Source organism: Phlebotomus papatasi, chromosome 1, assembly GCF_024763615.1.
Source record: "Phlebotomus papatasi isolate M1 chromosome 1, Ppap_2.1, whole genome shotgun sequence".
Taxonomy (NCBI): Eukaryota; Metazoa; Arthropoda; class Insecta; order Diptera; family Psychodidae; genus Phlebotomus; species Phlebotomus papatasi.
In genome coordinates, this window is record NC_077222.1 from 73980035 (window position 1) to 74007928 (window position 27894).

The 27894-nt window shown below is 32.8% G+C and overlaps 2 protein-coding genes across 2 annotated transcripts; both read right to left on the minus strand.

Moving 5' to 3' along the window:
• Positions 1 to 22278: 22278 nt before the first annotated feature.
• Positions 22279 to 23236, minus strand: LOC129801687 (chymotrypsin-2-like). Its single transcript, XM_055846965.1, has 3 exons — positions 23005 to 23236; positions 22552 to 22936; positions 22279 to 22484 (listed from the first exon to the last, which is right to left on the minus strand). The coding sequence occupies exons 1-3, from the start codon at positions 23214 to 23216 to the stop codon at positions 22323 to 22325; spliced, it is 759 nt and encodes a 252-aa protein (XP_055702940.1). The 5' UTR covers positions 23217 to 23236; the 3' UTR covers positions 22279 to 22322.
• Positions 23237 to 25024: 1788 nt separating this feature from the next.
• On the minus strand, positions 25025 to 26500 carry LOC129801693 (chymotrypsin-1-like). The gene is made up of 3 exons (XM_055846978.1): positions 26215 to 26500; positions 25456 to 25849; positions 25025 to 25333 (listed from the first exon to the last, which is right to left on the minus strand). Exons 1-3 carry the CDS (start codon positions 26478 to 26480, stop codon positions 25181 to 25183), a joined length of 813 nt encoding a protein of 270 aa, XP_055702953.1. The 5' UTR covers positions 26481 to 26500; the 3' UTR covers positions 25025 to 25180.
• Positions 26501 to 27894: the final 1394 nt, after the last annotated feature.

A 27894-nucleotide genomic window follows, 5' to 3' on the forward strand; every position in this document is an offset into this window, starting at 1 on the left:
CTATTTGTCCCAGCATTTTTGAGAATTTTCACAAAATTACCTTATAGAAATCGGCTCGATAAACGTATTTCCTTACAAAATAAAGGAATATTACTTTCACAAAATTGTAAAAGTGATCGATGATTTTGAAGTGATCGAGTAGCTTGTAAAAAAATAAAATATCCGTTTTGTGACTTTTTGTCCCAGTGTACCCTACGTTGTAAATAAATATTTCATCACAAATAATCTTTATAAATTTAGCAATTAATGAATATTCTAATTGTATTTATTTTATTTTTCTTACCATTTGAAATACACATATTCTAAGATTTTGAAAAAGTCGAAAATGGGTCAAACGGTTATTAAATCAAAAATTGAAAATAATCTAACAATCAAATTAATGGATTGTAACAAAACTTCTAATATTTTTCAACCAAAAACTATAAACCATTTATAGTCAAGTGTGCTAATCTGGGCGCTTCGCTATCTGGATCGTTTATGACTAATCCACTTAAAATAATATTTTTATTTTTATTTCCGTAATATAGTCAATACAGTAACATAATAGCCGTACTCACTATGGCGTTGTTATCTCGTAATCTCCGTAATCTGTTATCTTGTTATAATTTTTCATTTATAAAATACATTACGAGAACATAACGAGATAACGAGATAACGATATTACAAGATAACAGCGCCATAGTGAGTACGGCTAATATAACTATTCAAGTTTGAGAAAAAACAAAAATAATATTTTTATCCATTAAATAAGTGAGTGCCCGGATTAGCACACTTGACTGTAATCGGCTCATTTCAATCTTGTACCAGCTGGGTTCTTCACTATTTTCTAGTAGTGATATATTCGCTAATGACAGCTGGTTGATTGAAGACATTTATTGTTTTTTTTTCCTTGTGAACAAAGTATTTAAAATACAAAGGTTTAATTAAAAGTGAATTAGCGAAAAGGCGACCCAGTTAGTGCATGCTGACTTATTTCAGTATTATCATTATTTTGTAAATTTTCTTTAATATTTTTGATAATTTTTTTTATATTATGTTTCTGAATGAAATATATTATATTATATTATGTTTCTGAATGTTTCTAATGTCCTGTAGGGGAATTCTGTAATTTTCGTGGCATTGTCACGCGTGAGTTCGAAACCTGACAATACCATTCGAGCTTTTTTTGTCATATCATATGAGTTCGAAAATGCAATTCATTGAATTTTTAATGAAATCCTTTACTTGATGATTTTATGAAAATACAGTACGTTTTGGTTGATTTGTTTAACTAAATTTATTGTCATTTGAATTGCCAGAAATCTTAAATATGTGACTTCTGACAATGTCACGTGAGCTGAAATGGCAATATCACGGCTACAGAATCGCATTTTCGAAAAAGCTCTCCTAAGATTCGAACTCAATTTGTCATATGGTATTGCCAAAGCGTTACAGAATTCCCCTCCTGAGGTCACATTCGATTTATAATTGAAATTATCAAAAATTTCGATTTGAATTCGGTTAATATATCTAGTACTAACAATTTCATCCTGTATCCTAGCTCATTCTGGAGAATACAAGTTTTAAAGTTCTCTAAATTTTATTGGTATTTTATATATTCAATGAAAAGAAAGTTTCAATACAATTTAATTATATTCTTGTAGAACTGTAGAATTGTAGAATTAAATTATTCTATCTTACGAACAATAATTATAAAGTCCATAACTTAATCATCTATCTGCCTAGTTAATAAGACAAAATATATGTAAAGAAGAAAAAATGCTGAGAATGCCTCATAAATCTTTGTATGGATGAGATTATACAATTTAATGCGAAATAAAAGAATATTTTTTGGTATATTTTTTGTCACGTCCAAAAATTCAAATGTATGTGCCGGTGTCTTTTGATACTGCTGGTGGTCAGTAACTATTTACACTGTTGGTGCCAAGACAGAAGCCAAATATTGTTGAGGCATCCCATGCGGTCATGGCCTTATCTGTAATCTAATAGTATCCAATAAGGTGAATTTATGGATGTAAATTTCTCTGAAAATTCCCAAAATTCTGCCGCACGCATCTTGATGTGCCTGATTAGAATTTCAATTATTTATATCCACTGAAATTTCACTTGCCATTGATTTATGATCCACATCTCTATCACATTGAATTAACCAGCCGGTCATCCTACCCAGGAGTGATTCATGTGGATCGACTCTTTGCCTAACAATTCACGTGCCATCCCTCTGGAGATGACTCTCTGAGTATTGTGATGTGAAGTTTATTTCTGTCCAAAGAGCGGCAACAGCAGCAGATACAAACAGCAAATATCTCAGCGTCTGACAACGCCTGAGATTCTAAATCTTTAACTTGTCACAGCGGGTTACAACCTACGTGAGAGAAAATAGTGCAAAGAGTGAATAAATTGGTGTCTCTTGGTGATTCGCGTTCGTCTGCACGCTGCAACAGCTAAAGCAAAATATTTGCCGTCTATTTTGACAATTTAATTGTTTATGTTGCATTGATGAGTGCTATATTGATCAAAGAGAAGCTCGTTTTATACTTACCCACAAGATTTATTAACCCTTCAAAACTGAAATCTCTATGGGAACATAAGGAGAGACGGTCGATACAAAATAAGTCACGCTCACTTGAGGATTCAATCAAGCATTGATCCCTTTTTTCTGAACCCATCCACTCTATCGTGATCATGAGCCAGAGGTTTTTCACTACAGCGCTTTATTCAATTAAGCCATCAAAGTGCGACGGATTATCTTGTGAACAACACACTAAGCGTGTTGATTCGGAAAAAGTCCTCAATTTATTAAAAACTCATCAATTAGTGCCGCCAGATGATTCTCAATGATGCACTGTGCAATTTTATAGGATTCACAGGATCTTGAACGACTTTACACTCACAAAAGAAAAGACTATTATTGCACTAAATCTCTTTATTAATTTCCGAGATGAATTTCACAACAAAGAATACCTATTTACAGTGAACCACAAAAAATATGTACAAAGTGATATTTTATATGACGACAACATAAGGGGAGCAGCCGAGTGGTTTATATTTATGTTATTTATTTATTTTATCAACATATAATTATATATTTGATTTCATTAAATATTTTTGTCCAAACCCATTCTCTGATTGGCTAGAGCGTGAAAGCATGTCAATATTTAATGTTTTTGCCAATTAGAGAACGAGATTGAACAATAATATTCTAAATTGTACTTATTAAATAATATTATATTAATGATTATGTAGTTAGGAAAATCTGGAAACACTTATTTTTATGTCCACCCTTCTTGGACTAATGTCGACCATTTCTTCAATGGACAAGTTTCCATATCTTTGAAGTCATATAGATCTCGTCCTCTGAAACCTAAAATTTAATTTAAAAAATGCAGTAGATACAACTAACCCATGATAGGTGTGATTCCTTCTAATCACGCCTATTTAGGGTGGAATAACCACTTATCGCCATGTTTAGGATAAAATTAAATTCATTTTATCATAATTTTTGAACCCTTGTTACAAGATAACTCAAATTTGATACAAAATTACTTAGATGTATTGGCTCTAGATATGTGAAAAGAATAATCCTACAATATAACGCTGGACTACTTAAAAAACTGATTTTTATTAATAATGCAAAAATAACCACTTTTCGCCAGTTTAGTAACCACTTCTCGCCACCTAATTGAAAAGAACCAAACTCGATTATTTTAGGCAATGTTATGAAAAGAATACATTCACAATTTCTCTTTCCTTGTGATCATTTTATTATTACTCACTTTAACCCTCTAACGGTGTTTTCTTTAATATGCGAGAAAAAGTTCTAAAACAATATTTTATAGAATAATGATGATCCAATAAAGTCGAAAAAACCATCCATTCTGCATTATCTTTTTTAGTTTAGGCGCTAGGTGAGAAAATATAAAAAATTTTTGAAACTCTTTTTGCTTCTAAAATTCACATTTTTAGTTTTTTCAAATTTTTTAATAAAATATACAAAGTAGAATGACATATCTTTCAGTAAAAAAAAATATTTTTCTCTGATCTGTCACACAAAACTGGGAATAGCAGCAAAACGAAGAGTCAAAATGAGTTCAGACTTTCAAGAGATGTTTATAAAACTATTACCGAGGACACTATAGCACTTTTAAATAAATAAAACCTTTATTATCGCTGTAAATGTGATTTTTGTGGAAACCGCCTGGAGGCGGTCTTACCCAATAGAGGGTTAAATGATTTTCCTTCACTTATATTTGAGAAATCAAATTATAGGTCTATTGCAGATAGTAAACAATGTAGATTTGACAACTGAGAATCTACGAAGTGAAGTTAGCGTCGCCTACTGAAAAAGACAGGGCGACATGTGGTAAAATCAATTACAGAATATTACCACTTTTCGCCATGCCCCATTTTTATATAAAAATAATATTAAATGAAATATTAATTAACTATATACAAATTTTATGCATTCCACAAGTGCAATTAAATATTCAAAAGACAAATTATTTATCCAGAGAGATATTTTTGGACTGATGAAAATTTGATGACACTTGGTATATTTGGTAAGAAATATTGGATTCGACGCACTTGCTTAAAATATTACTCTAAAAAATGATCAAAATTGTAAATCCAAAACGAATATTTATTATTTTTCAACTCTATGCGTAGGAGCAGAAAAAATACAAATAACTTTGTGGCTCATTTATTTAATAAATTGCGATAAATAGCGATTTCAATATAGGTGGCGAAAAGTGGGACACTGGCGAGAACTGGTGATTCCACTCTATTATCAGTTTCTCTAAGGATGTTTTAAAATGTTGTCTGAGTGCTTTCCGTCTAGCTTTCTGTTATTATGTCAAATTTAAATTAACTCAAAGTCGTTGCAAAACGGTTTTCAAATTATGATTAAGATTGATTTTGGAAATTATACGAAAATACAAATATTTTCTGCGTCCACCATGTCCTCTCAGCTTTGTTATGTAAACCTCAAGATCAAGCTACTGCTAAAGATTTTTCTCAGTTTGTTTTGATTTGCGAAAAACTACCAAACACTTTGATGCAATTGTGATTAAATCTATAAGTTAGGAAAATTATATTAAACTATTAACATATAGAGATTGTACATTCATAAATCTATTTTTATTTTCCTGTTATAAATTGCACAATTTGCGATTCTTTTGTAATATTTATTTAAATAAAAGGTTGAATGTGAAATAACGATGAAACTACGTCTTAAACAATATAACTATAAAATTTTCTAAATTAAGATGGAACAAATTTTCGCTTTTTTGTCAAACAAAAGTTTTTTTTTGAGAATTGTGGCAAATTTTGAAAAAGCTGTCTCATTTTCGTGTTTATTCTCCTTCTTGTCATATTCTTAAGGTTGAAGTTGAAGACCTTTAAGCTTATTCTTTGTAAAACCAAGTGGAAACAATTAATAAATTAATTGAATATATGAGACGATCAGAGCAGAAGTGGACTCTTTTAATAGGGAAATGCATACAAAGGAGGCCACTTCCGCTCTGAGCGTCTCATACATACATTAACACTCAAAACAGTACCTTTGTTGTGAAAACATAACAAAACAATTTTTTGAATGGAACTATTTTCAAATATTCAGTTAGTCCTTTTTCACCAAAAGAATATTTGCTTTGTCTAGATCCTGTACATAGATTTTTTACGTTTACTGTAGCACCTCTAAATTTTCATAATTTAATAAATCCGATAAACCCATATTTTATGCCTTATACCTCATTCTATACACCACAATTCATAATGGTTGCGCTTCATTAAAATCGGATTTCCTTTTGAATGCGCCAGAGAAACTTTTTCAATCTGCAATTTCATAAAATTTCTCACGAAGGGATCAACTGAAGGACCTCCACATGCAATAATGTCGTTGGACAAAGGATGATGAATATCTAGTCATTTGAGTTGAATTTTCACTTTCAGGAGGGACAATATTGAATAAATTTCAAAACTGGTCAAGGTACAAGTATAACATCCCTTTCTCAGCATCATCTTATAAACAACAAAAGGATGACTGACCCTTCGGGAAGACAAAAACCATTCGGATGCAGCATCTTTGGACACTTCAAACTGGGGGTCACAACATTCGAACTACTGACTTGGACATCAAATTGACCTCTTGGTGATTTTAGTAGCAACACAATTTTGTGGACACGCTTCAGAGGTCATTGGTGATATATCTTCTGGTTTTTAAGCAGCCGTGTAAGAACTCAATGAGGAAGTATCAAAAGTCACCGACGGCGATCGAGTCAGAATCTCAATAGCTTGATCATCATTCTAAACGTGATTTATGGGGAAAGGCAGCCACTTTACACCTCGTTTAAAATGAAAGAGTTTATTTAGAAATGGAGCTTTCTTTTTCAAAGTAATGATCATCATTGTCAGCAACACAGGGCCACACAAAATGCAATCATTTAACCTTTTGGATTTAAGACAGGTCACACATTTCTGTTTTAGTGAGATTTCTGATTAAGATAAGTAGTCAGACCTCACCGTGAAAATTGAGTTTTTTTATTGCACCCGAACGCATTCACAAAACAACTCTCGCGGACGTTTATAGCCCAACAATGGTACCCTAACAGCTCTTAATTTATAAATCTCACTGTCCTATTTCAGGGGAAATTTCAGCACTTCATAAAAATTCTAATCTTGACAATGTAAAAGAGTAACTCGAATTTTTATTTAATTGCGATAAAGTGAAGCAAGAAGACACCACTTGTAAAGAATTGCAAATATTTCCACAGTTACAAAAGATAGGAAGGTTGACTTTCAAAATGTACCTCTTTATTCTAATGCTGAAACTTTGGGGAAAATTGAGTTGATTGCCGTGATAATTTGGTTCTTATCTGTTGTGGCCTTTCTTCCTTCGCGACTCCTTTGTGTCCTCCCTCAAGAACGTGAAATTAACTTTGTTCTTTTATTGGATGTAAAAGGGTGTTCCAAACAAATACTTCTATGAACTCGTTAAAAGTTTAAACATTTAATTGAGTTGGATGAAATAACTAAGTGTTAGCAATCTTAGGAAGATATTTGAGATATAATTATACGAAATATAAACTTAAACACAGCCTATTACACATATTGAGATTCTCTTGTTAACCAAGCGGTTGTGAATTATTTGTATTGAATTAAAATAATTTAAGGCAATAAAAAAATTAATACAACCATCAATTAATCAAGAAATTATTTGAAAGCAAAGAAAGAGTAATTCAAATCTTCAATTTCTCGATATCATTAGTAGTTTCTTTCAACTCCTTCAAAAGAGTTTTTCTTACTACTCAAATTTTGTGAAAATAAAAAAAAATTATAAATGTACTAAATAAAACGAAAAACGAAAACGTTATAATTGGAAAACTAACGTACATTTAAAATAAAATTCAGATTAAGACAAAACTAATTTGAAGGCGCGGGTCTATTGGGATATAATCAGTGTATAAATAATAAAAGTAATTTTGATCAAAAAATAAAAATCCTGAAATTATCAGATTTCGCATGTGTGGTTATTTAAATTTTTACATAAAAATCAAAGTTTTAAAAATCTCATCAAATTGCTACTATATCAGTGTTTCAATACATGTTTTATCATAATATAAGAATATTTTTTTACATAAATTTTAATTTTACTTAGGGTAAAGGCTCATAATTTTGGACAGTCTGCTTATATGCATCGATGTCCCAAGTTTGAAGTGCGATATTTTCAATACTAATTGATTTTTTTGTTGCCCTCTTTTTCGAAGGGTTGTTTAGAAACTTGGCAAGGGTTTATTGTCTTTGATTTTACCAAAATTAGTCTTAATACGTTTAAAAATGAATTGATATGTAGAGGTGAATTTGACTCTTATTTCGGACAACTTGGCTATTATTTTGGACGATTTGGCTGTAAATTTGGACAGCTAATCCGCCTCAGTAGGAAATAGAATGCCCATTGTTCTCCATTTCATGAACCAATCTTACCAAGTCTTCTTCCTGTTCATGTAAGGGAAACGTAGAATGTCACAAGAAGCCCAGAAACTTTCCATATTATTCATTAAAGTGAGTTGACTCCGGTACTCCAAGTACGTGCGGATTTGCTCATTCCCTGGCCTTTCTGGGAGCCTTTCAAGCCATTTCTCACTACATCTCGTTCATAGAGATGATGCTCCTTTGTTTCTCCAGGAATTTGTCCAACCTAGTCATCACAAAAGCTAAAACTTCACGGAATTTCGTGAGAAAAATACCTGTCCAAAATAAGGAGTATCAACTCACTGGTAAATGTCTTAAAAAATTTCCCATTCAGGTCAAATGTACAAATCACCACTAACGTGAATCAACACAATTTTCAATGAATATTCAATAATATCACTCAAAAAAAGCGAAGAAACATTGTTAGTACTTCACCACAGCTAAATAAGGCTGAAGTAAACACGAAGTTCTGTCATATTTCTCGTAAGCAATTGCTCACACTGAATTTTCAACAAAGCAATTTCAACTGAAATCATATTCAAAATTTAACGTATTTAGTGTTAAAATCTTCCAAAAATAACAAATATTTAGATAGAATTCATTATTCATCAAATATTGGAATAAAAATCCATAATTTTAATCAATTTATTTTTAGTGTCCAATTTTATCTTCAAAGTGTCCAAAATAAGAAACTGGACAAAATTATGAGCCTTTCCCCTACAGTGTTCTTAAAAACCGATTTAAAAGCATTTCGGAATTTTTGGCAAGTCTGAACCGATCTCAACCGATTATGAATCTATAATTTTTCATTATAAATTCAGTTGATCACTCCTAAAATAAACGGTAAATGATAACGAAGGTACTTTTGAGGTATATCATCTAAGTCACGAGTTTGAGCATTTCGCAAAGTATTCAAAGCTTTGCTATCCTTTTTTATTTTTATTATGAAAATAGATTTCAGATAGTTTTTGTGAATTTAAATTTTAAGTTCATCCCAATATCTGTGATTTTCAGTAATGGAGAAATATTTTATTAGAAGAACTTTCACTGGAGAAATTTTTGGCGGTGGTTATTTGAAACCTTTTACAAGAAACCCAAAAATCCCTTCAGTGTTGATTCTTGTAATTGATAAAGAAGTTGTCCGGGATAAAAAAAGAGCCTCCACTTTAGACTTGTTCTATGAAATTCTGTTACATTTTCAACAGATCCCTATAACACCATAACTCTTGGGTTTCTCCCAGACGTTTCTCCCCAGAAAATTTCGTGAAGACAATTTATGATGTTGTCCTTTCCCAGAGATAAAATTTTTCACCATAAAGATGAAACACAAAGAGTTTAATATTACACTGTGAATTTATCATGTTAATTATATTGCCTCTCATGAGTGAATTTGGAGTATTTCTCCCCGCGGGGTGGTTTGCTCTGGTGGACAATAATTTTCACTTGTAGCACAATCGACTTCACTTAATCACACAATAACAAAAGGAAAAGAATTTATCATGAACAATTGTGTGAGCACAGAACCATGTGAGGAAGATGTAAGAAAAGGCACTCGAGAATATTTCCGAGAAAACAATAACGCACAATTTTGATTTTTATGTTATACAATCTCCTCACAACTTGTGCCACTCAACACGGTTGTTCAAGGTACTACACTATTGGAATATAAAAGAAGTGTATATTTTGTATATTCTGTATCACCATAATGCGGGCCTCTAAAATACAAACAGCAAAATAATTGATCTAATCTCATGAGGCGAGAGGTCAAATCTCGGCAGGACATCAAAAACCGCATGCGTTGAAGAAGAGCACTTACGGTGATATAGTGGATCGCGCAGAAATATTTACAAAATCCACAGTAAAGAGATAATCTCGCATTTTGAGAGACACCATGAGCCATCTCAAGTGCCTCTTAGTCCACCAGTTCCATAAGCTCTGATGTTGAGAAGATGATGAGGATGGACTTTTTATGAGGCTCCCATTTCGATTGTGTCACTGAAAGAATGACAAAGTGGATAAGATGATTAAGATTTAAAAAATATGTATTTGAAATAATTCATGAAATTTTACAATGCAGGGCTTTTAAGTACTAAGCATTTGCCTTTAAAATCATACATATATAGCAAATGAACTAAAAGATAGTTTCAAAACATAGCAAAACTCAGTGATGTAAGCAACGATCATAATTTTTTAAATTTGATAAACATTAAATGTAAATATAACAATGTTAAAAAAATTGCGTTAGTACTTTGAAAGTGAAAAGAATTAAATAATAGTTTTCTAAATTAGTTAAAAATTTCAGTAAATGAAAAGAGTTAATAAAATAATTATTATTTTTTTCTATAATTATCTAAATTAGATAAAATAAATTAGATAAAGCCACAGCTTTTTTTCTGTAAACGTGTAATTTTATAATTAAAAGGCTTTAAGTAAAAATAAAATATAACAAATTCTCTCTTTATTACGCTATTAAATTTGAAAGTTTTCCTAACTTTTGAAAAGTACAAAACCTAATACGTTTTTTCAATTGTGCTAAAATTTGAATCCTCAAATCTTTAAAAAAAAAAACTGAGGTCCAGAAGAATTATGGCAAGCTCACTTGTTTTTACACAAAATCTCATAAATGTTCTTTTTTCTTTCTGGAGACTTCCACTGAAAATAGAAGACAATATCATATGTTTATTCCCTCTTCATCTTCCGAAGATGAGCTCAAAATTCACCAGAGAAAGACCATAAATGTCAAGCAAATAAGGAGTTATGGTTCACTTTTCGAGGGCCACGTTCGTCAAGCACACAGGGTTAATTGTATATACCCAGATATGTTTCATATCTTAATGACGGTCAATAGCAATTACAAGTCTGCCAGAAGGAAGGAAAAATCGAGCAGATGAAGCCACCTATGAAGCCACGTGGTTGCTCTTACATTATATTTTATGGAGTCATTTGACAATTTTTCGACATATTAGTTAGGATTGGGGAATATGAGAAAATCCAGATGTTCCATCATTACTCAACCGTGCCTTGTATGAATGAGAGGACCCGATGTATATCTGGCTGAAAATGCATGATTGAATTCTAAATACAGCATCTCCTTGAAGAGCACATAAGCCACCCAAATCCGATTATATGAGCTTGCGGTTGCAAAAGAGAGGGAGGAAGTATTCCTTTGGCCGCAAGATTTCTTCCAAGGAAACCCATCGTGAGGATTCCTTGACATACTCCCGCAAATGGCAGATGAAAGGATCTCCTTCGAAACTGCCTCTGGTATCTCCTTCTAATTAAAATAAACAAGCCATGTCCATGTTACTGGATACCAAAATATTCTTTGTTTCTACCACCCATAATGGTAATGGTGATGATAATGCCTTGTACGTATAGTCCAATTATTTTGTCAGTCCGGGTGACTGATGATGTGTAATGAATCTTATATGCCAGGCAGGAGCTTTTTGTTTCTCTCATGATACCATGAGATAGTTTCAACAAAACATATTCCTCACCATGAATTTTCGAATACCACACTCACTGTCAAGGGTTGCATGGCTCCAATGCTTCTCTGGCTCTATTTACCACTTGCCATGGTCCCAGAAGGAAAGGATTTTGGACTTCACTGAATGCTTGAACTTGTTGGAATTGACGGTATTCAAAAGAACAATATTATGAAACTGTTTAAATTCTAAAAGGGGGCAATATAAGGTAAGTGAAGTATGTATTAACCATGAAGATTGGATTTCCACCGTAAGGGCCCAAATAGACTCAGGCTGATCCTTGAGAATATTAGCTTAAAATTTAGTAGTAAAGGATTAGATTAGAGTCCTCAGTTTTGGTATAAGTCTTTACTGCCAAATTTTACAGGCTAAATATTCTTAGTTGCTTTTCACTGATTGTTTTTTTTCCAAAATGTCTTGTAAAACAGTATTTACTTGGATTTTCAAATTTTTCGGGCCTCTCATCAACATATCCTGATTTGTGCCATGCATATTTGAAACTGCATTTAAATCTTTCTGCAGACAATTGATTAAAAATGAGTGAGTGTTTTTTAAATTCTCTATCTCTCCAAGTCAATACTGTTTTACAAAAGTTTATTTGGAAACTTGCTCTCAAACTGATTGTGAAAGCATATCTTTTATTCGATGTGCACATTGTGACTGTACATTCTGTTTTAATCATTTCTTTACAGAAATCCACATGCACTAATTAGTTATTAAACTAATTTGTGCATTGAGAACTTTTGTAAAGAAATGATTAAAACAGAGGACAATGTTCACAATGAGCACACCGAATTAAAGTATGACTCACAATCAATTTAGGCAAAAGCTCCCAATAAACTTTTTCAAAACAATATTGAATTGAATTTTCAAATATAACAAAATTCAACATATCTTGATTTTGTGCAGATTGCTAATTATAATAATTCTCTATCGCTTTGTACATAGATTTATTGATGTATTTTGCAAGACACATTGCTTAGGCAAGTGATTTAAAAAAGCAAATAAAAATAACGCTATGTATATCTAGGACCAATAAGACCGTATATGGATGAATTCTTAATTTCTATTCCTTAAAAAAAATTAAAACAAGCAGACGCGTTGAAGAACTTTTAAGACACTTACTTTAGTTAAACATTCATATTAGGAGTATATTACAGTGCAAAGCAAATATAGATACACTAAGGAAAAATTACGGTCAATGAAAAAAAAATCCGACAGAAAAAACAGATAAAAAAATAATAGAAGAAAAAAAAACAATAAGGCGGCACAAAGTAAGAATCGAACTCGAGACCTTTGCGTTATAAACACCGTCCGCTAGCCCACTGCACCACGACTGCTCCTGCTGGCTCTCTAGAACTTTCTTTATCATTAACATTTTATGGAATCCTTTGATTGCTTTTTTTGCAAAGGAAAAAAAAATTTAGCACTTTTTGAGTATGACACGATCCTTATGATCCCTATCCGCGTCTATGTTCTCAATATGAAGCCAATCTGAATTTGATGACTCGATGACCTCCCTTGTTAGACCCCTCAGGATCGGCTCCTTACAATGTGGATGCTTCTGAGATGTTTCCGGATTGTTTGGCCCATATATGGTGCATTTATAATACGTTGTATCACATATGAAAATGTTCTCTGGAACATTGAGTTATTTGTACCGAACGGGACTTGAACTCACAACAGCGACAGTCGAATCAGGGATCTTTCCCGCAAAGAGCTGATGCTCTTATCAACCTTTCCACGAGTTTTCTCTGTATCATCTACCAAAACATCTGAATAAAGATTGAAAATCTAATAATTTAATAATAAATTTAGAAAAATATTTAAATACCCAAAATTAGTGTTTTTTATTTTATTCGAAATTAAAAAATTTTCTGTCTATGCATTGTAAAAAGCATTTATTTTAGGAAAAAAAATACTATTTGGAAAAGAAGTGAAGCCAAGGTATTAGTTTAGTTTTATTTCACCTTTAAATACAAAATATACAACACTGCTATGTTTCAATTGAGAATCAATTTGTGTGTTTTTTTTTCTAACTTGTAATAAAATATTTTATTATGTAATTATTATTTATTAGCTTTCATGTACGTTAATGTAGATGGATTTTAAATTTCTGTTGGTTGTTAAATTTGTTTTATATTAAATACTATGTCCGTGTAGAGGGAAGTGGGGCACCTTTGAAATTGGGATTATTCTCCTATATTTAAGTGGAACTGAACCATATCATAATGTAATTTAGCTTCTCAATGTGTTTGTGCAGCTAAATTATATCACAATTTTATTTAAAAATAGAAGAAAAATCCCAGTTTCAAAGTTGCCCCATTTTCATAAGTGCTCCACTTCCCCCTATTAGATTTTAACTTGATAAAAGAAATTTAAAGATACCAATGAAATTTATTTTACTGATTTACTTGTTTAGATTTTTGTACAAAATGATGCAATTAAATCTGAAGTCCTTAAATAAAATCCTAAATTTTTTAAACTTAAAATCCATTTTAAAATTAAATATCTTAATAGCTTGTAATTTATTACAAATTATTATTATTCATTAATTATTACAAACTTTATACAAAAAAAATCTAACTTATTGTAAAAACTACAGTGCTTCTCTACGATAAATGCAATATCGCGTCATTTTAATATAAAGGTAGCGAGTTCATATTATAATAGTGTATGAATTGGATGTGGGGGTGATTATTTGCATCTAATTAATGATGGCTTTTTATACCCAACCGCACCAGGGAGACTTTCAATAAGGTTCAACGAGTATGAACATTTCACAGTACATGGAAAATAAATGGTCATCTGAAGCCATTTGTGGGTGATTCCGAAATGAGAAGAGCCCGAGTGTTGAGGTGTGGGCGAAAGGGACATTGATAAATTATCAATTGGAATTATTTAATGTTATAATGTACATGCCCATCCACAGGATTTGCATAGGCGCTTTGCGATAAATTAGCCCGGAAAGGGGTTGACGAGTTCGTGTATTTGGCAAAAGGGGTTGATCCGGCGGTGTGGCGTAATTAAATTACATGAGATTTGTCATTGAATCCGATTATAGCTGGAGAGGGTATGCCATAGAGTCTGCCAGAGGAGTGTAGTGCTTTTTGTGGTGGACTTTGTGTGATTCGATATGGGTGATATTGAATGGAATTGTCTCCAATTCCACATCATTATTTATTCTCTTGGCGCATAAACGCACGATAGTGAATTCCGCATTATGAATGTTGTGCAATAAATAAATACCCTCGAGAATACCACAGAGCATTTCTCAAAAGACATCTTGATGAAGTGAATAGAGGAGGTACAGGAGACACAAAATAGGTTAAATATCGTATGGGAAGACCATCAGAGAAATTTCACTCACTAGCTATTACGATACTATATATTTTTGTCGGGATGGCACAAAAGGACGATCCTCTTCATGTCCCGAAACCACAAAAACAGTCAACATGCTTTGGGATCTACTATCATAAATCTGTGTATATATCATTCCACGTATAGTGTGTAAATGTAAAAATACTACAAGGAGATACCCTTGATGTGATAAATATTTTGCAGACATTCACTATTGTCTTCACCTTTTCTTTTTGTCCCATTCATTCATCCTGACTAGATGAGACAATTGATAAAGGGTGACGATCCCAGAAGGACATCATGCATTAAAGAAAGACTCTCTATAACAGAATAAAAATCAACAGAAATTTTTATACGAAAAAAATCACTTCCTCCATAAAATGCCACCAGAAAAAGCAATTCAATAATTGATTCTGAATCTTTCACCCTCAAAAAGTCCACCAAAACGTTACATTGCAAGAGGAAATTTATTCCAAATATATTGATTCCGTCAGCACATGATCCATTAGTGGTGGAGAAAAGAAAGTTGAGTCGAGAGTGTCATTCTGCATAAATTTACCATGAGCCCCCCTTATAAAAAAGACCGAAACTTTTCGCTCCATTTCGAGCAAAGTGCTCAGCAGGATCATGTGAATAAAAGTATTATATTGTTGAACCCACAGCAGAATTCAGGGATATAATATGTCCTTCCTGGTTTTCGCTTTGTGACTTGAATGCCAAATGAAATGCCATTTTCCACGACCATTAATATCAAATTGTGGAGAATATCAATAAACATACTTGGGGCATTCCCTGAATTTAAATTATGCCGGTGGCGGAAAGAAGCTTTCTGATACTGGAAATCATGTGGCAAAACATGGGGAAGCATACCTAATTTTTTTACCATGGTAATTTACTAAATTTACTAAAAAAAAATGTGGCACATTTTATATAGATAAAGTGATATACATATAATTATTGAGGGTTGTTGGACAAAATCACTGGTAACGAAAACGATTTTCATTTTGAGAGTTAACTAAAGAATTTAATAATGTTGCTTTTGAACCGCTTGAATTGTGAATTTGTTAAACACTTATTAAACACTTAATTTTACTAAATAACAAAAAAAAATCGTACACTCAGCCCCGGCATTATGCACTTCAAGATTATATGCACCAGACGAGATTATGCACACAAAATTATGAATGTTTGCATACCCAAACAAGCCAATTTGTGAAGTTATTTTTAAAATACGTTTGAAAAGTGCCCATGTTTTTTAGCACATTACTGTTCTCAAGTACTAAAAAAGACCACTTCTGCCCCCTTACATTATTTCAAGGAAAATAATAAGTAGAGAATATTAATGCTGTTCACCGACTTTTCGCCATTGAGAATTCACGGAAAAACTCATGGAAAATCTGCGAAAACCCGCGGTTGACGTCAAAATTGCCAACTCTTGGCCATAAAACTGCATCACGCCACCAAGCTGACATGACAGGTTACTCCACACTGACTGAATGTCAGATGGCAGATCGGGTGAAAACTTGCTCGGAGGGAATATTCGAATTCGGATTTCGGTTGAACTTTTCTTTTGTGTCGGTTCCTGTCAGGACTATTTCGTGATTTTGAAACACGACGAGGACTGGGGAAAATATGAAGTTTTTGTGTAGAGAGAAGAACCTTACATCTTGTCAATCATGATAAAGAATATTTAAAAATACTATGAAAGTGAAAAAATTAAATTAATCTTGTCTATTTCCCAACCGAAATCCGAATTCGAATATTCCCGCCGAGCAAGCTTTCACCCCCGATCATAATGCCATCTGACATTAATTGAAATAACATGTGGGAACAGTCGTGGTCTTTTTTAGTACTTACGAACAGTAATGTGCTAAAACACATGCTAATTTTATTCATTGGAATAGCACCATAAAACATTTCGCGCGTTTTTTCGGTTCCGAAAATGTGCATAATCCTGGGACTGAGTGTAAGTACTGTTCGAGATCGACTAAAAAGAACGACGAAGTAGAGTAATAGGAAAAAGACTAATCTATCTTTAGGGAATTTTGAATAATGGGGTTACTGGCAACCAGAAGTCGACATTTTTTACGATTTTTTATTGAGGTCTGGAATTAACGATTGGGGAAAAAGAAAATCGTGGTATAATTTTTCACGAATGCTAAAATCTTTATATAATTTCGTAAAGGATGGCGAATAACGGTGTATGTATAGAAAAAAGTTGGAAGAAGAGTATGTTTTTAAGGTAAAAGATTTCACCACATTATATTTAAAACTCTTATTTAAAATTATCTAAAGTTAGTTGTTAAGAAATGTGGATGATAAGATTATGAAGAGAATTTATTGGTGGGAAGTAGTGGAAAATGACGATGGAACAGGGTGAGATTTTTGGGATGGAATTAGGAAGGGTGAGACTCCAATGGACATTTATTTCGGCAATTATCAAGAAATGCCGCAACGGTCAGTTTTTGGCGGTCATTGTTCGAGAGGGAATTGTTTGGACAACATTACATAAAAGGATCTTATCCTCACCCTAACAATAGCCACAAGGACAGCTGAAGATTCGATGCATGAGACAACATAAATATGAATTACCCTGAGATGCTTTTTGTCTTCCTGGGCTCAAGAGGAGGCAAGTAAGGAAAGGTGGGAAAGGCTTCTCAATCGACGGTATTTCTTCTCCGTTAGCATTCTCTTATGTACGATAAATTGATGGAAACCAATTTCATATTGTCACTCATCGCATTTCCAACATTTCCTTATACTGAAAAATTATTAATGTGCAATATTTTTCAGCTCTCACCCCTTTGGGTTTTTCTTTGCTGTTGAGTCTGTAACCCTATCCAAAATCCCTCGAACAGTAATGTTCATAGCGTAATGACCAGTAGTGACCATTTGACCTCAAGCTCGTCTGATGGTTCTTGAAGCGTCTCCCAAGACTCTAAGCCAGACTTTCCGGTTTTTTCATCCACTGGGAAACTTCTTCTCTGTGATTCTTCCATGCTGAAAAAATACATAATTCTTAGAAGGATGGTTTTGAGAGCACGAAAAAAGTGTTTGATTAACTTCGACCAGTTGCAAGGGAGCTCCTTTGAAAACATCTACTAACTACAACCACCCCTTGAAAGTATCAAAATTCTCTGTGAGCAAATTGACGCTGAAAAAGAAGACTCCTTGAGGATATTTTCTCAACACCAATTACACAACTTTTACCAAGGGTAATCTTATATTTTCATTTGATTAAAACCCAGTGATTTTTCCTTCTCAGATGGATAGTTATTTGAGACTTGTAAATAAAACTGTAAGACGATATTTGAGAGTGACGATGCTACAGCACCAGTTTTCACTGACAATTCACTTTTGACCTCAATCTTCCAAGGATGCAAGATTCTTTGAGGTCCATGATCTCTGGCATTGTATTGTCAGCGCCGGGTACACAAAGGTCCTCTTACAGAAAAGGTCCCTCTAATGCCATCAAATGTCAGAGATGAGGGATGAAATTTAATTTCCCTCTTCTTAGCATCCCTTTTGGTCCTTCGTCCTCAAGCACTTCGGGAGGCATTGTAAAAATTTTTCATTCACCAAACACTAAATCTAAGAGTGATGGAAAATCAATGCAAAGTGATAAAAATTCAACAGATGGTCACAGTTTTTTGCACAGAATTTTTTTAATTGAAATCATAAATTGCACTCGAGGCTCAATCATGTCTCTGGAGATCACATGCAATAAATCGTGCAAAAGAATCATATCACTCACTGACGACAAATCACATAAAATCTCTTCATGAAATTCGATGTACATCAACTGGCAAAAGTCACGACAATCCTCAAATGGTGGGAAATTGCAGAGAATTTCACTTTTAAGAAGTCTAACTTTTCACTTCCTTTCATCTCCGGGTAATTCAATATCTTCCCGACTGCCGTGATATTTCTCTGTTGAAAAAAAAATAATGCTGTAACCTTTGCCAATCAATTGATTGACATTTCGTTTGTTAGGATATTCAATACAAGCATGCGACAGAGGAGCTCACAATGAACTGGAGAGATGTCCAAAGTGTCAGAAATTTTAAACATGCCTACAAAAGATGCTCACAGAGTCAAGACTAATATCTTTCACTTCCGATCTTGTGTGGTTCATTGTGGTACTGCGCCTCCTAATGGTGACTTCGCGGTTAAATTTCTTCCCTTTGTCCTCACCATGTCACTCCATTTGCTCCTCTTGTTCTTTTCTTCCTTTTTTTTACTAGTGCGCCCAACTCGAAAGCGCTTTTTATAAGTTGAGTAATTTTGCAATTTATATTGATCAAAAACACATATAAGTTCACTTAATTTCATACCACAAATAAAAGAATAACACATGAAAATATAAAAATGTTTAGAGACAGCACTCTATTATCTTTCAACTAATTTAATTTGATCCTATTATTCAAATAAATGAAATTTTCCTTTGATACAACAAAAAAAAATCTAGATTTTCTGTAGTTCCAATGAAAATTATGTAAGAAAATGTGTGTTTTTAAAATTCATTACGCTTAACCATAAAGTAACAAAATTTGCAAATTTGGAAGAACATCTTATTCCTTGCAAGCGGAACATAAAAATTTTATCTTTTGGTTTGTCACTTAAGTAAACATTTACATTTTGAAATTATCAAAACTTTAATTGATTATAGTTTGAAGAAAAGTTTCTGGACACTCATATAAAATACTACTCTTATACTAATCGAAATCCTTCGATTTTTTCACCCCTCAAAATTTCCACATTCCACACCTTGGAGACTACTTTTCTCAACATATCTCCACGTTTCAGATGATTTTTGGGATATGATGTCACTCTTTTTGCTCAGTTGTCAGTCTGTTCGTCCGCCGGTCTGTCTGGCCATTGTTAGTGTTACCACGCCTAGAGACCAAACGGTTAGAGATAGAGACTTTTGAACTTTGAAGGACTTACTCCCTTTAATTTACTCTTGGACCATTTATATTCCTCTTATTTACCCCCACACTTTATTCCCATTCAAAACCATGTTTTTTGGGATTTTTTTTAATTTTTGGATATGTTTTAGAGACTACCCACATTTCGTCCTTTCTAAGGTCAAAAATCGATAAGGCTCTAGAAAGCGTATTTTTCAACCGAATGGTATGATTTTTGGGCTCGTTGGAAAAGTCTTGAAATTCCTGACAAATGTGAACCAATTCCAAATGGTTATGAACCAGTAATGAACTGATTCATAACAGTCAAGTAATTTTTATTAGAAAATCAATTGTATTACTCCTAAGCTATTTTGGGCAATCTTTTAAGTGATTCAATCTCTTCAATAAATTGGTTGTAAACCTGTAAACGGTAAACTATACTATATTATGACAAATTATCAAACCTATACATTACAAGGAAACTTTAGACAACTAGTACTTAAGTTTCGTTCAAAAATAATTTTTAGCCAAAATTATATTTTTAGCCAAGATTTCGAAATATATCAGACTGATAAGTCAATTCTCTTTAGGAAAAAACTTGCCAATAGTCTTCAGTGCCTTTATGCAAAAACGTATGGAAAAATGAAATGTCGACAGGGCCCTGATAATATCACTCTTTCAATTTTTTTTGTTATTAAAATAATGTCTTAAAAAATAAGATTTTGTCCATCAATAAATAAACCACTCCTTTAATTTTCGCTTCTGTTTTAACTTTTAGTTGAAAATCAAAATTATGCAAATGAGAATTTTAGAAATATTCTGAAAATCAAAAATAAATTTATTTAATTATATTCTTAACATATAAATGTATTTATTTTGGTGAACGATAAGTTTGAAGTCTCATTAATTGTAGAAATGATTGTAGTTGTCTATTTGAGTCGTATAAAAATATAGGTAATTTGTTTTTAAAATTAAAATGTCAAAACTTTTTACTTTAAATACACATAACTCTTGAAGAAGTCGCTATAATATATTTTTTCTGACTTGAAAATTTGTAATGTAGTAAATTGAGCTTCTATTTACCATTAGTATTAACATGCTCTCTGTCGGGCAGTCAGCAAATTTATTAACTCTCAAACATTCCTTCTACCAACCAAGAAAGTTCCATATAAAGAATTTTTTCTTGTTGCGGTAAAAGAGTCACGATAAAAAGACAAACGAAATTCCATGTGATATCTCGTGACCAATTAATTAGTTGTTTACGTGGAAGCGGAGTGAGCAAATTGAAGTAAATGGACATTGATTCCCATACTTTATGACGCCCCTTCACTTTTCGGTCGATAAATATCTGCTAAATGCCCACTAAGTGGACACACATTATGTTTGCCCCATACAGAGTGTGGCGATGACGAGAAAATTACACCGGCAGTCACCCATAAGGCGGCCTCCAGCGTGTATGGCCTGAGTGTCACCCCCGCTGGGCGATTGTCAATAATTTGTGGGCGACAGAGTCATGGGGAGAGAGGGACCAATCCAGAGTATCACACAGTCGAGAATGCCAATAAAACCACTGCCAATTCATCACCAGTGAGCACTTTTCTTGTGCCTTATGAGACACCCGCAATCATGGTATTGTTCAATCACTCGAAGATTAGCCCACTTCAGAGCAACAATGATCCTTTGGATCGGAACACAGCGACAGATGCAAGGAATATGGGATGCCCCGGAGGGCCAAGGCAACCAAAATTAGAGCCCTTGAAACCAAAAAGAGAGCGCCTCAATAGAGGACATTTGAGCCAATAACCACCTGCACTCTCATTTACAGCATCATGAAATTCATCCCTCTACCATTATCCACTTATAAAGTCATTGAAAGTCATCCCGGGTGCGTGAGACACTTTTAGCCCATACTCGCCCTTGAGCAATATGCAAATTTATGATGAATGTTGCAAATTAGTTTTTGTGCTGAAATTGGACAAATTATTGGGGGTGTCATTACTTATTACAAGCAAATAATGCTTATTGATTTTGGTGACAATAATTTTATAAATGAACACTTATTTTAATATAATTTAAAGCATTGTATACAAATAAGCAATAATGGTTTCAGCAGAGGTATCTCTTAGATCAGAAAAACATTTTGAAATCAAAATTCACAACCTTTTCTATCTCAGTTTTGCATACATACCTATATCCCAAGGAGACAAATGCATGCAAAACGTTTGAGAAAAAAGAGATACGAATTTAGATTCAATGAAAAATTCAATTGGTCATCAAAAAGTTAAATTTGAATGGTTTAAAATTAACGTCCAAGTTTTGTGCACAGGGAAAAGAGAGTTTCATTCTATCTGCAGAAAATTTTAGAAAATAATTAGAAAAATTAAATCCAATTTTGTAAATATAATATTTGAGTTTTCCACTATCCAAAAATAATTATTACATAATTTAAATACTGAGTATGACCAAGTTTAATTTAAAGACTCGGTGAGGATATATGAAATTATCGTAAAATTTAAGGTTGTCTCTCTTTGAATTTGTAACAATAAAAAATCAATATCTTGTTAAATTTCTCTTTCATTATTTTATTTCTTAATAATGATTATCATTCATCAGTATCTGCAGTGTTCTCATTGATCCAGTTGTTAAATGATGACACACGGGTAAAAACATCAGGATACCCTGTTCCGCAAACAACTAAACCGTAGGAAACAACTCCAATAAGAGCCTTATCCCTCTTTCTAACTAAAGGTCCACCTGAATCGCCCTGAAAAACAACAATATTAAAAATTTTTGGATACCCAAATTAATTATAAAATTCAGTATTATCTCACTCCGCAAGCTCCACCAAAAACTCTTGTTGTGCAGATTTCCGTTGAAGAAAGATTGTGGAAATTACTGCAACTACTATGACTTAGGGTCATCAGATGAACTTCTTTCAAATCATTAGGAATATGCCCTGGTCTTATTGGGAAAATATTTCCCCAACCAGTTAAAATGGACTCTTCTCCTCCTTCGATGTACTCATCGCTGTAAGAAACGGTAGCAAGATTGGGATTCGAAAAATCAAATGGTGGGTCTATCTTCATCAGAGCAATGTCACTTGTATAGAGCTGTTGGTAATCAGGATGCATTAAAAATTTTTGAACTTTGTGTGTTTCACCACCGCTCGAAAGGGTAGATGTTCCAGCTAAAACTTGAAGCCTACTAGCCTGGAACCTAGAATTTATTTCGATATAAAAGACTATGCTTTCGCTTTTTCGCTAATAAAAACGGAAAAATTATACCTTTCAACACAATGAGCAGCCGTAACAACATATCGTTTGTTTATAATTGAACCACCACAAATATGATGATACCTTCCCCTGCTAAATAATTGCAGAGATATCTGATAAGGATACGGGTTTTTCGCACTACCTCCACCTACAATTCGGTCACCCTTAATAGTTACTGGTTTAAAAACCAAAATCAGAAACACAATAGATACGAAGAACTTCATTTTCTCAGATTTCAGAATTAACTGACTAGTAGCAGATGATTCGTTAGACTTTTATAGTGAGAATGCTGTATAAAACTTATCAACAAAAACATTTTTTGCCTAGATGCAAAGGTTGGTGCTTATCGCTTTGAGAATTGAAATGTCAACTTCATTGTAATAATTTTATGAAATGCACCGGGTGCATTATGATATCATATCATCCAGCCTTGATGAAACCGTAACAAGTTCAAGTCACAATCTTATCATAAGGTAAGGTCATGAAGCTGAAAGCAAAAGCGGTTTCCGAGGTTCATTATGTATAACGTGATCTTGTTACCGTAATACAATAGAGAGTGTAAACAGTAGATTTTTAACACTATATTTCGCATACTTACAATAGGCGTTTAAAAAAATTTATCCTAATTGACTTTATGAAAATGTGATAGAAAGATGTTCTTAGACATCTTGAAGTTTAAGTTTGTCAGTTTTTGAAAGTTCTTGCATTGATTAAAAATAACCTCTAATCAAGTTAGATTTCTCTACTCTAGGAGAATCTTTGGTTTTCTATCCGAAATGCTGAGCAAATATAGATATTTTATCTAAACTGGTATAAAATATTAAATTAGGTGTGATTATGAACACTGAGAAAAAAAGAGGATGCGATTAACTTTTTTTCCTCATAACTTTAACACTTGTTAGGTGTAAAAATATATCAACATTTTTTAATGTTAGTTTTACACCTTTTTAAGGGTAAAATTAACATGAAAAAGGTTAATTTTAACCCCTAATACACCTAAAAAGAGTAATATTTACACCGATTTTGGATAAATACTGCAGGGTAAAATTAACCTTTTTGGAATGTTATTTTAACTTTTTCGGATCTCTCTTAGTGAAGGAATCACACCTAATAGATACCAACCTTAACACAACAAAAAATAAGAATACGAAAATCATGGGGCTTGAAGACCGAATGATCTGTTTGCGCTGCTGATATACTATAATTAGTTCGATTAAACGAAAGGTTAAAGCCAACGATCTTATGTGCTAGATACATCTACAGCTGAAACCGAAAGGCGGTTTAACGTAATTACCGTAGAAAATTGTTTAGACTACATTCATATCAGTTTGCCAATAAGCAGTCTTACAGCTTAATTCGTAAGTCTGTTTAGGGCATTACTTTAAGAACAAAACTCTGCGTCTGAAGTATATCTTCAACTTCAAGGATTTTTCAAAGCTAATTAAATAGTTTGAGTACAGATTTCTAAGTGCTTACTTCGGGAGCAATAGTTTATAGTATACAAAGCTTAAACTTATAGCCAAAAAATCTAATTCATAATGACACAAAACTGGTTATTGGTCTTCCATTAAGCAGAAATCTAGCCATAGACATATTTTGTGCAACCACAAAATATGTATTTTCCTATGTATTCGAAAAATTTTACCATTTCTTCGACAAAGAAGCCAACCGCAAAACAAATGGTAAGCGGCTAAAATTTCGCCTGGTTATCCTCAGGAAACTTACAACAAAGTATGTCTTACATCATTTACTAATATTATGTATAAACAGAAACTTTTTGCAATATAAATATTTAGATTAAATCTATTGAGAAAATAACAAGAATTTCATCAAAAAGTTACGGGAAAGGATACTTGACGGAATCGGAGATAGTATACTGTCGAACTTAATGCAACAAAATAAATATAAAGTTCTTTATTATTTTGAAAACTTAAAACAATAAGTATTGTTCAGAAATTTACATCGGTATAATATCTGTTTTTTATTATTTTATCCAATAAATACTTTTTCATTTGTAATTTTTATTTTGTTATTATTTTTTTATATTACAAAGTTCTCAGATGTGTTTAACAGTTTATTTGTTCAACTTTAACAATAATCAACTAATGAAATTGTAAATCGTTTTCATTGGGTAACTAACCAAGCTACCATGAGGTAATATAATAAAAAAAACAATAAAATTATTGGTCTAAGCTTGGCTATTCTCGTCGATCCAATCTTTAAATGCTGAAGCCCTTGTAAAGACATCAGGAGCTCCCATAGCACAAATAATAGTCCCATAGGATACAATCCCAACAAGAAGGTTACGATCCTTAATAGCCAGAGGTCCACCAGAATCTCCCTGAAATATTGCATATATTCTTTAGATTACTTTACTTTTGAATTACGAGTAAAACATAACGAATACTTTATTCAAGTTTTACACTATCCTTTCAAGGTTTCCAAGATAGATTCCATACTTACTCCACAAGCTCCGGTAAACAGCTTTTCAGATTTTGTGCATATTTCTGTTGGATTGACACTCATTCCTTCATCCCGGCATTGATCGTTGGTTATTGTAGGAACATAAACTTCCTGCAAGTCGTTTGGAGGATCGCCAAATCTGATGGGTGTTGTATAGCCCCAACCCGTGAGTACACATTCAACTCCACCATCGATGTATTCATCATTGTAATCTATGGTACCGATATTCGGGTTGGAAAAGTTGAAGGGTTCAGTAGTCCTTATCAATGCTATATCACTCGTATTTAGCTCGACATAATCGGGATGGATCAGATAGTTATCAACTTTGTATCTCTCACCACCGGTATCTAGTTTGTTTGTTCCAGCCAAAATTTCCAAACGTTCCACTTCCCAACTGTGAAAGACTCAATTGTTAGATATTTGGTTTAACTAATACAGACTTTAAATTAGAAGTTTAATTTAGCTTATTAAATATCTGAATTTTTGAGAATATTCTGGTCCTTTTGTTTTTATTCTACCATTTTAAATTTTTTTAATGTAAAGCTTAGAATATTTAATCTTGTTATTAAGCCTCGGACCTGAATAACTCGTATAGAAAACAATTCAACTATAAGACATCTTTTGTCTGGAATTCAAATCTTGCAATATTTTTCGTAGAAAAGAAATTGAAGTATTAAATAATAACTTTAACAACTTTAACGAATCTCCTTTATACGAGATGATGATTAATAATATTAAAATCTTAGTTAATCTTCTTACTCTTCAACGCAATGAGCCGCTGTTACGACGTAGTAATCGTTAATGATTGATCCTCCACAGTTGTGACGAAATCCATCATCTTTACCAAAAGGTCCTACCTTATTACCTTTGACAAATACTTGCAGAGAAATTTGATATGGATAAGGTTCCTCAGCTGCTTTTCCGCCTACAATCCTTTGCTCAGAATTATTGGTTTCTTCAGTCAAATACTCATCACCAAACGCCTCCCAAAGGCAAAAACTTATGATAACCACTATGAACTTCATTGTTTCAAATCAAAATTAAGACTCACATGATCACTACAAACTACATTTGTCTTTTATATGAAAACCCTTGCAACTAATGAGTAATCAAGAAACATGCATAGAATTAGTATCATTCAATTATTAGTTCCTGAGATAACGCTATCAAAAAACAGTAAACAAGTTCAATAAATCAGACAACTAATGCGGAAAATCATATAAAGTTTAACCCGCATTTTAATCCAATTGCTGGATTACGTGACAACTTAAAACTTATCAAGAACAAGGTGAGGCTGTGCTCGGAATCCAAAATTCTGAGAATTCAGAGCAAAGATAGGAAGAAGTTTTACAAATTATAAACTATAAAATTTTACATGATATTGACTGTTGAGCTATTAATTTTTTTAATTGCTTTTGCATGAAACATTCTCATTGAGGATTTTGATGGAAATTTTTGATAAGTCTATTTTATTGGTTACTTTAAGTAAATCAATTCCGTGAAGCAGAACTTCATTAAAAAAAAATGACTTAATTTTGCTTCCTTGTCAATTTGAACAAATTGATTTTTTATGATCGCAATACAAAGAAGCAAGCTAAAAACGAGTATCGATGTCACCGTGTCACGAATCATTTCTCAATCGTTTAATTTAGAAGTGTCATTAATCATTTCACAATTGTATCAATCAAAATTTAATTAATTTTAATCAAATAGCATCACTCCAATCTGTGTTGACATATAAAAATCTTCATACAGAAAACACTTTTTTTTTAAATCAAACCCTCGAAAAAATATTTTGAGGTTTGCTCAAAAATTACAATAAAAAATGTCTTGTGCTTGAAGTGTTCCAGAAAAAAAGCAACGATTTTTGGCACAATGCTGCTGAACAAAAAGTACAGAAAGCAAATAAAAATCGTTATAGATCTGTCAACAAATGAATTATATTAAAATTCGTTCCACTTTGACAATCAATTCCCTCGAAAAGTTTACCCTAGAAATTTTTATTTTACGGAATTCATGAATTTATTCGCAAAATCGGGGATTTCTCTCATGTTAGGGCACAAATTTTACAATCCACTTACCATGCCGAATGAATATCCGCAAATGATATTTCACAAATATCCGACAAAGATGCACCATGGGGGGAATATTCTTTCCTCAATCTTGAAGGGAATCCTTGTCCTGAAAACACCTCTAATGCCAAAATTGTCCAGCCGTGTGAAAAAATCCTAATTTTAATAATCGCAACATCTTTTGCGCATACACAATAATGCTTCAAAATTTACCTGCTTCCCTATGCAAATACAATTTTGGTGCAGGAGAGAAAATATTTGGGGTATGAAAGTTGAATCAAGGGATATATGGGAAAGGACGAGAAAGAAATGTGCATCGTTAAGGGGGAGAAATTGTAAGACCAAGACTTGGTCTTTGTTCTGCATT